Here is a 13,726-nt window from a genome sequence, read left to right as displayed (position 1 = left end):
CAGTGAGATGAGGCACTTGTACAGGGAACTAGCAGCAAAGTCATACAGTAACCCAATTCAGCATCGCTTTGCACTTACAGCTCTCTGTACGCTGTGAGCGTGTAAACCGGAAAACATGTCCTGTATGATAGACCCCTGGAGCCTGAAACTCCTTCTCCTCTCCGGATAAGTTACTGGGTGACTCCGGGGTGAGCAGAAACACTAAATCGTCCTCTTTTGGGTGTCGCTGAAAGTTCAAATCTGCATCCCGAATCCACACTATAGGGGTAAAGAGGATAATAAGAAGGACACCCTGGCATCACTAAGTTTCACCCGGCAATATCATTCAAACTGCCCAAGGCAACATCAGACACTTGCCTAGGAGTGACCTTTGTACGGTATTTAATTAATTTCATTTACTGGGAGAGGGTATATAAACCCTGATTGCAAAAGTTTGGACAGTAAAGCTGGATACACACCTGTACGATCTATATCCGATATTGGGTGAAAGGGCCAACAATTGCATAGGCATGTTTGAAGGTCCTTTGCAGGAGGTTTAGCCAATAAATGGTTTATAACGCTATAGCAACGGATGGGATCGGGAAGTTGATCTTATGTACTGTTTGATATTAGTCAGACTGACCTCCCGATCCCATAGAAGCCTGTGCAGACTGAGATATTTATTGTGTATGTAGTTAGGCAAACATACGCTTCACTACAGTGTAATACACTTTTCAAAACAAAAATAAAAAAATGGAGAATACTAGCCACCGAGACATTGCAACTCGTTCTACTCTACATTTAAAACTAAAATAATCTGTCCTACCAGCAATCAAAAACTAAACCTAATTATGAGAGAGAGAGAGAGAGAGCCCTACAAATTGTGCAGCTTAGTGCAGTTTATTGAAAAGATCTGCAAGTCTATATCCTGATGTTCAAGAATAATTAAGTATCATGCAGTTTTGGTTTTTAAATACAGAAAAAGTCTCTGGTGCCAGAACTGCTCAGATGAAGGTCCCTATGTATGTCTCTATGGATTAGACTATACATTTACAGTACATACTCAAACATCTTACCTTGAAACTCTCCCCGGTTCAGCTGGCTGTCGAGACAGAAATTCTGCAAGTACAGCTTGTACATATGGGTATTAAGTGCCCGTTGCTTTACTGCCCATTCCTGTGCCAGCTGGTCAATGCAAACAGATGAAAAAACACATTTGCTTTACAAACTGATTAAGAGTTTACTAGAGCTTACAAACAGAAAACAGAAAGCATTCAGTATGAATATACACATTGTGAGCGGAGCTTGAACACACAATAATGCAGTACAAAATGATTTGCCTTAAGGAAACTTAACCTTTGGGTTGGGACCTCAAAAAAATAAAGTCAGAGTCCCCATGATCAGTTTTCTGCAACTGTACATTCGCTCTAGAAAGTAATGAGATTCACCCCTCCCACACCAGAGAGTCTCTGTGTCCCAAGTCTAAACCATGGATTCCAAAGGTAAGCTGGGTCTCAACCCCAAACAAGGCCACACAAGGTCCTTGAAATTCTGCTTCAGGGTAAACTGCTGACACAATTACCAAAGAAAGAAGCCCTGGCTTCCCTCTTTCCATTCACTGAGCACCCTCCAGGAGAAATCATGCATTCCAGACAAGGTGGCGCTGGTCCCTTCATCATCCGAGTCAGACTGCAGGATATGGGCCAAAGTACGTTTTTGTGGACAAATGGTAGGAGTCTGAGACGCTGGTTTGGGGACTGAGTCTCTGTTCATAAACTCATCCACAGACTGTCTTAAGTATTGAGTCTCTTTCTCATTGCGGGACAAATTTAGTAGATTTAATAGGATTTTAATTACCTACCGGTAAATCCTTTTCTCGTCGTCCATAAGGGGTATTGGGGAATCTAGTATGATGGGGTATAGACGGGGTCCAAAAGGAGCCAGTGCACTTTAAATTTCTTCAACTGGGTGTGCTGGCTCCTCCCCTCTATGCCCCCTCCCACAGTTATAGGTTAAAACCTTCCCCATAGGAGAAAGGACATATATGAGAGAAGGAAATATGATAGAGAGTGGTGAGATTTACATACCAGCACACCACTAACATACAACAACCAGCAAGGCTGGTAACAACAACAGCTAAACAGGTAACCACATAACAAGAACCTGCAGAAAAGTCACCGCACTGAGGCGGGCGCCCAATATCCCTTATGCACTACGAGAAAAGGATTTACTGGTAGGTAATTAAAATCCTATTTTCTCTAGCTTCCATAAGGGATATTGGGGAATCTAGTATGATGGGGATGTCCCAAAGCTTCCAGAATGTGCGGAAACTATTGTAGCACCGCCTGCCCAAACTGGGTATACTCTTTGGCCAGGGTAGCAAACTTATAAAACTTCACAAAAGTGTTCTTCCCCGACCAGGTAGCAGCTCGGCAAAGTTGTAAGGCCGAGACTCCATCAGCAGCCGCCCAGGAAGAACCCACTGATCTCGTAGAGTGGGCCTTCAGAGACTTAGGAACAGGTAAAGCTGCCGACACTTAGGCTTGTTGAATAGTAAGCCTAATCCAACGAGCAATGGACTGCTTTGAAGCAGAACAACCCTTTTCGTGTGCATCATAGAGCACATACAAAGAATCAGTCTTTTTGATCCGAGCCGTTCTCTTGACATAGATCTTCAAGGCTCGCAGAGCATCTGACGCCTCCGGAGGAGCAGAAGCGCCAGAACTGGACGGAATCACAATAGGCTGATTCAAGTTAAATGCAGAGACAACCTTCTGCAGGAACGGTCATCTAGTCCGGAGCTCTGCTGTGCCCTCGTAAAAGACCAAGTATGGACTTTTACACGACAAGGCCCCCAATTCTGAGACACAATGAGCAGAAGCCAGGGCCATTAACATCACCGTCTTTCACGTGAGGTACTTGTCTTCTACCGTCATAAGAGGTTCAAACCAGGAGGACTGTAGAAATTCCACCACCACATTCAGATCCCAGGGAACCCCTTGCAAGAACGTCTGAACTTCTGGCAACACAGCAATTTCTTCTGAAAGAAAATAGAGGGGGCTGAAATCTGGACCTTAATGGAACCCAGACGTAAGCCTTTATCCAAACCAGCCTGCAGGAACCGTAAGAAACGGCCCAAATGAAACTCAGCAGGCGGATACGTGCGTTCCTCACACCAAGAGACACATCTCCTCCAGATATGATGATAGTGTTTTGACGTCACCGGTTTTCTTGCCTGAACCATGGTTGCAATAACCTTCTTGGAAAGGCCCATGTGTGCTAGGATGTTCCGCTCAACCGCCATGCCGTCAAATAAAGTCGCCGTAAGTCCGGGTAGACGAACGGTCCTTGTTGATGAAGATCGCTTCTGAGTGGTAGAGGCCAAGGGTCTTCGACGGAACATGTCCAGAAGATCCGCGTACTACGCCCTCCGAGGCCAATCCGGGGCAATCAGAATTGCCTAGACTCTGATTCCTAATTCGCTTTAGCACCATTGGGAGCAACGGAATCGGAGGAAACAGGTAAACCAGCCGGTAAGGCCAAAGCGACGCCAGTGCTTCCACTGCCCTTGCCTGAGGGTCCCTGGTTCAAGAACAATACCAAGGAAGTTTCTTGTTGAGACGAGAAGCCATCATGTCCATCTGTGGGCAGCCTCACCGGCTGATGACCTGCTGGAACACCTGCTGGTGGAGAACACACTCCCCGGGTGGAGATCGTGACGACTCAGGATGTCCGCTTCCCAGTTGTCCACACCCAGAATGAAGATTGCCGACATGGTTCTTGCATTTCTTTCCGTCCAGAGGAGTATCCTTGACACCTCTCGCATGCAGGCTCTGCTCTTTGTACCGCCTTGTCGATTGATGTATGACACTGCCGTGGCGTTGTCCGACTGTACCTGGATCGCGTGATCCCTGAGCAGAGGAGAGGCCTGAAGCAGAGCATTGTAGATCGACCGAAGTTCCAGAATGTTGATTGGAAGGAGGCTTTCGTGGGTCGACCAACTGCCCTGGAACTGCGCCCCTTGGGTGACAGCTCCCCATCACCGTAGACTTGCATCAGTCGTGAGGAGGGTCCAATCCTGAATCCCGAAACTCCGGCCTTTCAAGAGATTGGAGGACAGCCAAATCATCTGGTGCATCTGTAGATGTGATCCGGACCAATTGCTAAGGAAATCCAACTGAAATATTCTGGTATTGAACCTCCCATACTGGATCGCCTCGTATGAGGTGACCATCTTTCCCAACAATCTTATGCAAAGATGGATGGACACTCGAGCATGTCGGAGCACCATGCGGACAATCTCCTGAAGTGTTCTCGCCTTGTCTTCCGGTAGGAACACCTTCTGGGCCATAGTATCCAGCAACATCCCCAGGAACAGGAGCCTCTGAGTTGGCTCCAGGTGGGACTTCTGTAAGTTGAGGATTCACCCATGGTCTGACAGAAGATGGATAGTGCGGTCAATATGGAGTAATAAAAGCTCCCTGGATATTGCTTTTATCAGAAGATTGTCCAGGTAAGGGACAACATTGACCCCCTGGACCCGGAGTTGGAACATCATCTCCACCATCACCTCCATATTCCAATTTGGCCTGATGAGGTGGCCAAATTGGAATATGGAGGTAGGCGTCATTGATATCCAAGGAGACCATGAATTCCTGTTCTTCCAGGCCCGCAATCACTGCTCACAGGAATTCCATCTTGAACACCTTCAAATAAGGATTCAAGGATTTTAGATTCAAAATGGGTCTTACCGAACTGTCCGGTTTTGACACCACAAACAGGATGGAGTAATAACCCTTGCTGCAATGCGGTATTGGTACTGGAACAATGACATAGGACTGGACCAACTTTTGGATGGCCTGTTGCAATGTTCCTGGCAGGAAGTCTCCCAGACGTGGCTGAAGTAACGCAGTCGAGCTCCCACCTCGAAATCCCTTCGGGGTGGGTGTGCACCGTCATGCTGAGGCCTTAGCAGAAGCAGAAGAGGTGTACAGGTCCTGAGAGATGGAGCTTGCAGGCTTTCTGGACTTACCTCTAGTACCTCTAGTCACATTGGAGGCACCTCTGGCCTTAGATCGAAATCTGTGAGACCGAAAAGGACTGGATAGACGGCCCCGAATAGGAGCGTCTCGCCGGTGGGGCCCCAGAGGGGAGAAAGGTGGACTTCCCAGCAATAACTTTGGAAATCCAGGTATCCACCGCAACCCCAGAGAGCCATTCCCCAGAAAAGGTGGTGAGGGATTCTACACTACGTTTGGATTCTGCGTCTGCAATCCACTGACGCAACCACAAGGCCCTGCGCGCCTATACCACCATGGCAGAAGTCCTAGCATTAATGTTCCCCATCTCCTTGAGTGAATCACAGAGGACACGTGTAGTGTCCTGAATGTGTTTTAGGAGAGTCACCATAGTAACCGAAGGCATATACCCCGAGAGGCACCCCTGAATCTGAGTGGCCCAGGAATGAATGGCATGGTCATCCAGCAACCCGCAATGATCGGCCTTTGGGAGACACCTGCTGCCATGTAAATAGATTTGAGTGTAGTCTCTATCTTTCTCTCTCTAGGATCCTTCATGGTAAAGGAGCCCAGGGCAGGCAGCACCACCTTTTTGATACATCAACCCCAAGGGGTTCCTCCCAAAACTTCCTACCTTCAGGAACAATGGGAAAGTGCTAAAGATTTGTTTGGACACTTGGAATTTTCTGTCTGGGCTTTCCAGGAAAGCTTGAATAGGTCATCTAATTCTGTAGAGTCAGGGAAAGTGACATTATGCTTGTTTTGAATAAAGAAAAACGACTGCTGTGATGCAGCGTCTTCTAAAGAGAGCTTTAACACGTCTCTTATAGCCAGAATTAGGGGTTCAATACCCTGAGCAGAATCAGGATCCCCATTAACAGGACCCAAATCATCCCTATCCTACTGTATATTATCATCTGTATCAGAAAGTAGAGCAGATAACCCACGCTTCTGTGGACCTGCATGAGGGAGGGGGGCTGTGCTGCATCTGCCTTAGCAGCTAAATCTGCAACAGATTGTTGTAGTAGCCGAGTTTTCTGCACATTAGCAGTGAGTTCAGATGACATATCAAACATCAAACTTTTAAGAGACCCCAGCCATGTGGGCTCTGAACACTCTCCCCCACCCCTTCATTGAGTTATGAAGATTGACTGCATTTGTCACAGGAGACAGTCTCAAATGATAATGGGGAGAATCTGGTGTGGCATACAGTGCACAGTTTTTGTTAAGCCATGTTTCACAGTAAACACAATAACATACACACAGACCGTTATACTGCAAGCCTGCCCTACTGTATGTGAGAGGAGACACAGAGAGAGAAAAGGACACCAGCACACCCTGAGCTGTACAGCCCTAGTGAGTCTGTCAGCTCTCTATAATACAGTAAACACTAACAATTCCTGTCCTAAAGTATTCACTCACTCGTTTCAGACACAATCTATTTCATTCTTAGATATCTCCCTGGAGATAAAAGATTCAAAAATACAAACAAAAAACTTCTCTAAGGAGGTTGGAACTGATGCCTACTTACATTTTAAGAGTGCGCATCACATGCCCTGGAAGAGAAGTATCCCCAAAAGCCAATTCCTACGTATCCGCAGAAACTGTTCGGAAGACAGCTTCTTTGAAATACAAGCAAAACAGATGTATGACTCCTTTATATCAAGAGGTTATCCAGAATCAATTCTCAAAAATGCATTAGATGAAACCAGAAAACTAGATAGGAACCAATTGCTATGTCCCACTAAAAAAGATAAAAAAGCTGACTTCAAACAAGAAGAAGTAGCTTTCATTTCCACCTTTAATAATTGTTTTTCAGAAATAAAGAATATTGTTTCAAAAAATTTTAACATACTGAAACAAGATATTCATCTTTCCTCCACTTTACCAGAAAATCCACGGTTCATCTTTAAGAAGAACCAATCCCTAAAAAACTTGTTAGCACCGAGCCACTTAAAATCTATTATGCCTTGCACCAATGGAGGTGTCGAAAATGTCAACTGGCTAAATAACCTAAAGGGATGTTACAAATGTGGAAAGAATAGATGCATTACTTGTGATTTTATTCAAAATAAAACTCATAAGATTCAGTTAGATGAACCTGGAAAATTTTATGAAATTAAACAGTTTATTAATTGTGAGACCCCTTATGTGATCTATTTACTTAGCTGTAGCTGCAATAAAAAATATATAGGCCGTACTACACGGACTTTAAAAACACGATTTCTAGAACATCGCAGAAATATAATAAAAAAAGTACAGACACATAGTGTATCAAAACATTTCAGTATATATCATCAGGGCAACCCAATAGGCTTAAAACTTTTTGGTATAGAACATATTTCAAAAACACTACGAGGAGGGGATAGATATAAAAAGTTGTGTAAACAAGAGGCTTTATGGATGTTCAAAATGAACACCATATTTCCAGATGGACTAAATGAGTCAATAGAATTAAATACAATAATTTAAAATATGATTTTTACTCTGTTCCTCCTTCCCCCCCCCCCCTCCCCCTCCCCCCCCCCCCTCCCCTTTTATGATTCACATACTTACCCTCCACACATAGGTAAATGACATTCACATAAATTGGAATGGGTATTATATAAATGAATCTTCAATATTGATGTTAAAATAACTAGAAACTAGCACCATATTTCTTTAATAGGATTAATGCTACATAAAATGAATTATATGGCACAGATTAAATTCTTTCCTTGTTACAGAAAGAAGTGAAGCTAAACACAATCAGAAACTTAAACACTGTTTATTAAACAAAATTAGATGCGATATGTTTTCCAAAGAATCTGCCTATAATTATATAGAAAAAATTCTAGACTCTGGGATTTTTTCCTCTCTCTTTCTCCTCTTTATGGTGGTAAATTACCAAAGAAAAGTGGTTTCATAACGATCTAGATAGCCAATTGTATATGGTTGCCTAGTTACAGATTGGGATTACCCTCTGTAACCGGAAGTGATGTGTTCTCTGTGATGTGCTATAGGCGGGTGACGAAGATCCCCTCAATGAGGTCCGTGAACCAGTAACAGCCATTTGTTTATGGTTGCCTGGACACGGACCGGGGATTTCTGCCGCGACCGGAAGTGACGTATTTTGTGTTCATATTAGTAACACAGATACGTCAAAACGATGTGTTTCCTTGTCTCTTCCATATAGATATGATGGGGATTCCCTCAAGGCAGTCCGTGAGCTAGTAACAACCATTTGTTTATGGTTGCCTAGACACGGACCGGGGATTTACGCCGCAACCGGAAGTGACGTATTCTGTATTCACATCAGTGATACAGATACGGTCTCTTCCCGTAGGTAAAAGTCGCAGAGGTGATTTAAGACTCCGGGAATATATATGGGCCGAGAGCCAGAGGCGAGACTTAGGGGTCCAGTTACAGATTAATGTTTTTGCTACTGGGTTCCCACAAAGCCCCCTCTCGCGACCGGAAGTGACGATTCTGCATACAAATGACATATTTAGAATAATCATAAACACTGTTAAAATATAGAATAGAAATAAGAAATAAAGATTGTGACTAATCAAACAGTATGAAAAAGAGAAGATATATACCAATAAACCTAAGATCGCTAAAGATAAAATATGTTCATTATGGTTGCTAGGCAACATCGGGAAGTGACCCGGAACTGAATCATTGTTATAGTAACCTGGATGTGTTTTAAATATACAAAAAAACACTATAAACCTCGTTATATAGACATAAAAATGTGTAATTAAATATATATCAATAAGGAATGTTGATTGTAATATATCATGACATTGAAATGTATATGTTTTGTGAACTGGAACGACTAATTGGAGATGAGTGGACTGAACAGGTGTGGACCAATTAGCAGCCATTTTATGGTATAAATATGGCAACTTTCAAACTGACTAGATCACCTTTGAAAAAGCTGCAGGCCCTGCAGCGAAACGCGTCAGGTTTTCCAGATCACATTGCCTACTTTGGAAAGTGTAAGAGCTACATCCGGACCTTTAGTGGACTTTGACCATCTTTACAGATGACCAGATGAACGACCAACACACATTGGTGATATCATAAAAACCTACTCAGCATTGAGAACTCCGCAATTCTAGTGAGGACTAAGGATCCCAAAGACCCCATTTATTCAAAGGGACGCCACCTAGAGGACTCCTTCCCTCCAGCGGTAATCACTGTGGTAACTATCACCAACAGGACTGTGCCATCAGCCCTAATGTTCATTCTGATGTTATTCATCTGATGTCCACATTAATTAAGGAACGGACACACACCTAGTAGCCTTCTGGTGATCTGAATATCGATTATATTAATTATTATTTTTAAATGTATTTTAAACATTGCTTCACAATGTTGTGCACTTTTAATCATTTATGCTAATAAATAATTGGTACCTTTCTTTTCAGTCCACCCATCTTCATTTTGTTCCAGATCGATATTTATCGTTGTGTTGATTTATATTTCAATTGTTGAATATAGCGCTGCTACTTTGTTTGCTATCTGTTGTTTCTGTATTAGCAGGATTGACTAGTCCTGCTTGTGTAGCAGCTGCTCAAAATTAGCACAACAGCCCTCCTTGCGCCTGATTTAACTTCGGTTAACCCCCCTTTTTTGCAGGACCCAGATAGTGTACACAAGCGGCTCTCCCCCTTTGCTACACCCTGTACCAGATATCAAGCGTGACTGAAGAATCAGGAAGCGCTGTGTGTGCTGGTAATGGCTGCAGTAAGCAGAGGAAGGCGCCTCTGGTCCCGCTCTGATGTAGCTACGTCCCCTCCAATGGTGCCGGAGAAACACGGATATATTTATATAAGTCTCCTTACAGCTAAAAAAACATCACACAAGTGCTAGTTCTAGCGGTTTTGTGCCAGTCTACACGAGGGTTCTTAGCACCCCACCCCCCCCACCAGTTTCGCCGCACCCGTGGTCAGCCACACTTTGGACAGCGGGGCCCCACGGATTGTACTCGCCACCGATGTCACCTTCAGGCAGCGTTAGGGGTGTGCGGCGTGCTGTGACAGCCAAGGCGCAGTGCACCGCTAAATAACAACCCCTTAGGACGGTGGTCCTGCAGCAGGGAAGCGGCTCTGCACCTCGTAAGGCCGGTGACCGCCCCCCTCCTTAACTCCCACGGTGCTGGTATGCTGTGCCCCCTGGGGAAGAGGAACACTCTGCCGTACATGAAACACACTCTTTGCCTGACAGATTGTAAATGTGACAGCACACGCACACAGGTAAAGTTTAAAAGCACAATTAATCCACAAAGTCTTCCAGGGAGACACAGAGATACTATGGAGCCAGCACACACAGCGCACTTATCGCTAGCTTTGCCGGGTCGCAGACTAAGTACCCAGATTGGGGACTTAGTACACTAATAATCACATCCCCCCTGCTATGACCCCCTGGTACCGCTGAGGTAATCTGGAGTCTCTCCGGAGGAGCTGCGCGTCCCTGTCAGCGTCTGTGTCCACTGCAGAGGGAAAATGGCACTGGAGAGCTGCTGGATCCGCTCAGTGAAGCCCCGCCCCCTCCATGGCATGCGGTCTTCCAACTTTTTTTTTTTTTTATACTGGCTGAGGTAATTTAGTGCTTAAAATGGAGTCAGAACCGTTTTAAGTCTGTGTTTGCCGGTGTGGGTACTGTGTACGGAGACTCTGTTCGCCCCCTCCTGAAGCTGTACGTCTGCACTGTGTACCGAGTCTGGAGACGCAGTCCGCCCCGGTTAGAAGCAGTGCGCCTCTGTACCCTCATGCCGCCATAAGGGCCGGCGACCCGCTAACCGGGACGCCAACATAGTACTCACCACTCTTCTGGTTCTGTTAGGGGTGTCGGCGTGCTGCGGGAATGTAGGCTCGCCGTGGTGGGGCTTGCAAATAGTTCCCTCAGGAGCTAGTGTCCCGTCAGTGGGGAACGGGACCATTAACCCTTCAAGAGGTTGGGAATTACATCAGGGTGTAGAGTTGGATCTTGATCCGAGGCACCAACAGGCTAAAAGCTTTGACTGTTCCCAGGATGCATAGCGCCACCTCCTCTATATCCTCGCTTCCAGGCACTGGAGCTCAGTTTTGTTAACCAGTCCAATGCAGTAGCAGGTAAGAGAGACAACAGTTAGCAGCAACATACACTTACATTCTCAGAACAGGAGAAGGTACCAGCGGATAATGCCATACAAACGCAAAGAAGCTAAATGCGTCAGGGTGGGCGCCCTGTGGAATCCAGTGTACCTCGCAGAAAAAGATTTAACAACGGTAAATTATTACCATAAATCTCCTTTTCTACAAAGGGTTACACTGTGATTCCACAGGGAATTACATCAGGGATGTCCTAAAGCAGTTCCTCATGGGAGGGGACGCACTGTAGCGGGCACAAGAACCCGGCGTCCAAAGGAGGCATCCTGGGAGGCAGAAGTATCGAAGGCATAGAACCTAATGAACGTGTTCACTGACTACCACGTAGCCGCCTTGTACAATTGTTCAAGGGTCGCACCACGGCGGGCCACCCAAGAAGGTTCAACAGACCGAGTAGTATGGGCTTTGATGGTAGCAGGAGCTGGTAGACCAGCCTGTACATAAGCATGTGCAATTACCATTCTAATCCATCTGGTCAAGGTCTGCTTGTGAGCAGGACAGCCATGTTTGTGAAATCCAAACAGCACAAAGAGAGAATCAGACTTCCTAATGGAGGAAGTTCTCTTCACGTAGATACGGAGAGCCCGTACCACATCCAAAGACCGCTCTTTGGAGGACAACTCAGGAGAACTAAAGGCCGGAACCACAATCTCCTGGTTAAGGTGGAAGGAAGACACCACCTTAGGCAAATAACAAGGGCGCGTTCTAAGAACAGCCCGGTCACGGTGAAAAATCAGATAGGGGGACTTACAGGATAAGGCACCCAAGTCCAAGACCCTTCTAGCAGAGGCAATAGCCAACCAAAACAAAACCTTAAGGGAAACCACTTAAGGTCTGCAGACGCAAGAGGTTCAAAAGGATACTCCTGCAAGGCCTCCAAAACCACTGACAAATCCCAAGGGGCCACTGATGGTACATAAGGAGGTTGAATCCGTAACACCCCCTGAGTGAAAGTATGAACATCAGGCAGGGGAGCAATCTTTCTCTGAAACCATACAGACAAGGCAGAAATGTGAACCTTGAGGGATGCCAGACGAAGGCCTAAGTCCAGGCCCTGTTGTAGGAAGGCAAAAAGTTTGGCTGTACTAAACTTGTAAGCGTCATGAATGTTAGATGCGCATCAAGCAAAGTAAGAATTCCAGACCCCATGGTAAATCCGAGCAGAAGCTGGCTTACGGGCCTTCAACATAGTATGAATGACCGCCTCAGAAAAACCCTTGGCCCTCAAGACGGAAGCTTCAAGAGCCACGCCGTCAAGGCCAACCGGGCTAAATCCGGATATACACAGGGGCCCTGAATGAGGAGGTCTGGTCGTTGTGCAAGTAGAAGGGGACGCTCTATCGAGAGACCCTGCAGATCTGAGAAACAGTGCCGTCTGGGCCACGCCGGAGCGATCAGAAGCAGGGTTCCTCCTTCTTGTTTGAACTTCCTTAGTACTCTGGGCAGGAGTGACACCGGGAGGACCACGTATGGTAGCTGAAAGCTCCATGGGATTGCCAGTGCGTCTACGAACGCTGCTCAAGGATTCCTTGTACTTGCTCCGAAGACCGGAACCTGGTGATTGTGTTGAGACACCATCAGGTCCACATCTTGAAGGCCCCACTTGTCCACGAGGAGTTGAAATACTTCTGGATGGAGGCTCCACTCTCAGGCGTGTACGTCCTGGCGACTGAGAAAGTCCGCTTCCCAGTTGAGGACCCCCGGAATGAACACTGCCGATATGGCTGGCAGTTGGCGTTCTGCCCATTGAAGAATCCTTGATACTTCCCTCATAGCTATGCGGCTTTGAGTGCCGCCCTGATGATTTATGTACGCCACCGTGGTGGCATTGTCCGACTGTACTTGAACAGGTCTGATCTGTATCAAATGCTGGGCCAGGTTCAGTGCACTGAACACAGCCCACAGTTCCAGAATGTTTATCGGGCGGAGAGATTCCTCCTTGGTCCACCAACCCTGAAGGGAGTGTTGCTCCAACACTGCGCCCCAACCCCTCAGACTGGCATCCATCGTTAGAAGGACCCAGTTGGAGATCCAGAAGGGACGACCCCCACTCAAATCGGTGGTCCTGAAGCCACCAGCTCAGTGACAGACGGACCTCCGGAGACAAGGAGATCATTTGAGACCTTATCCGGTGAGGCAGGCCGTCCCACTTGGCCAGAATCAACTTCTGTAAAGGGCGGGAATGGAATTGAGCGTACTCCACCATGTCGAAGGCCGACACCATGAGACCCCAGTACTTGTACTGCCGAATGTATCAACACTTGCGGACGACATAGGAATCATCAAATCTTGTCCTGAAGTTTCAGGATCTTCTCCTAAGACAAGAACAACCGCTGGTTGCGAGTGTCCAACAATGCCCCCAGGTGTACCATGCTCTGAACAGGGACCATGGAAGATTTCTTCCAGTTGACGAGCCACCCGTGAGTTTTCATAAACTGGATTGTCACATCCAAATGACGTAGGATAATTTCTGGGGAGTTTCCCAGGATCAGCAAGTCGTCTAGATATGGGAGGATCCTGATCCCCTGACGGTGTAGCACAGCCGTCATTACCGCCATGACTTTGGTGAATACCTGCGGAGCCGTGGCCAAC

The 13,726-nt window shown here is 46.2% G+C and overlaps 1 protein-coding gene across 1 annotated transcript in view; it reads right to left on the bottom strand.

Annotated features, from left to right (window-relative positions):
- SETX (senataxin) overlaps window positions 1–13,726 on the bottom strand; it is a 176,445-nt gene that overhangs the window by 39,634 nt on the left and 123,085 nt on the right. The window contains exons 10-11 of the mRNA XM_063936768.1: window positions 1,056–1,164; window positions 79–258 (exon numbers count right to left, since the gene is read on the bottom strand). Coding sequence (XP_063792838.1) covers window positions 79–258; window positions 1,056–1,164 — 289 coding nt within the window. The remainder of the gene's footprint in view (window positions 1–78; window positions 259–1,055; window positions 1,165–13,726) is intronic.

Source organism: Pseudophryne corroboree, chromosome 8 (assembly GCF_028390025.1).
Source record: "Pseudophryne corroboree isolate aPseCor3 chromosome 8, aPseCor3.hap2, whole genome shotgun sequence".
Lineage (NCBI taxonomy): Eukaryota > Metazoa > Chordata > Amphibia > Anura > Myobatrachidae > Pseudophryne > Pseudophryne corroboree.
This window is presented reverse-complemented; position numbering and strand designations above follow the sequence as displayed.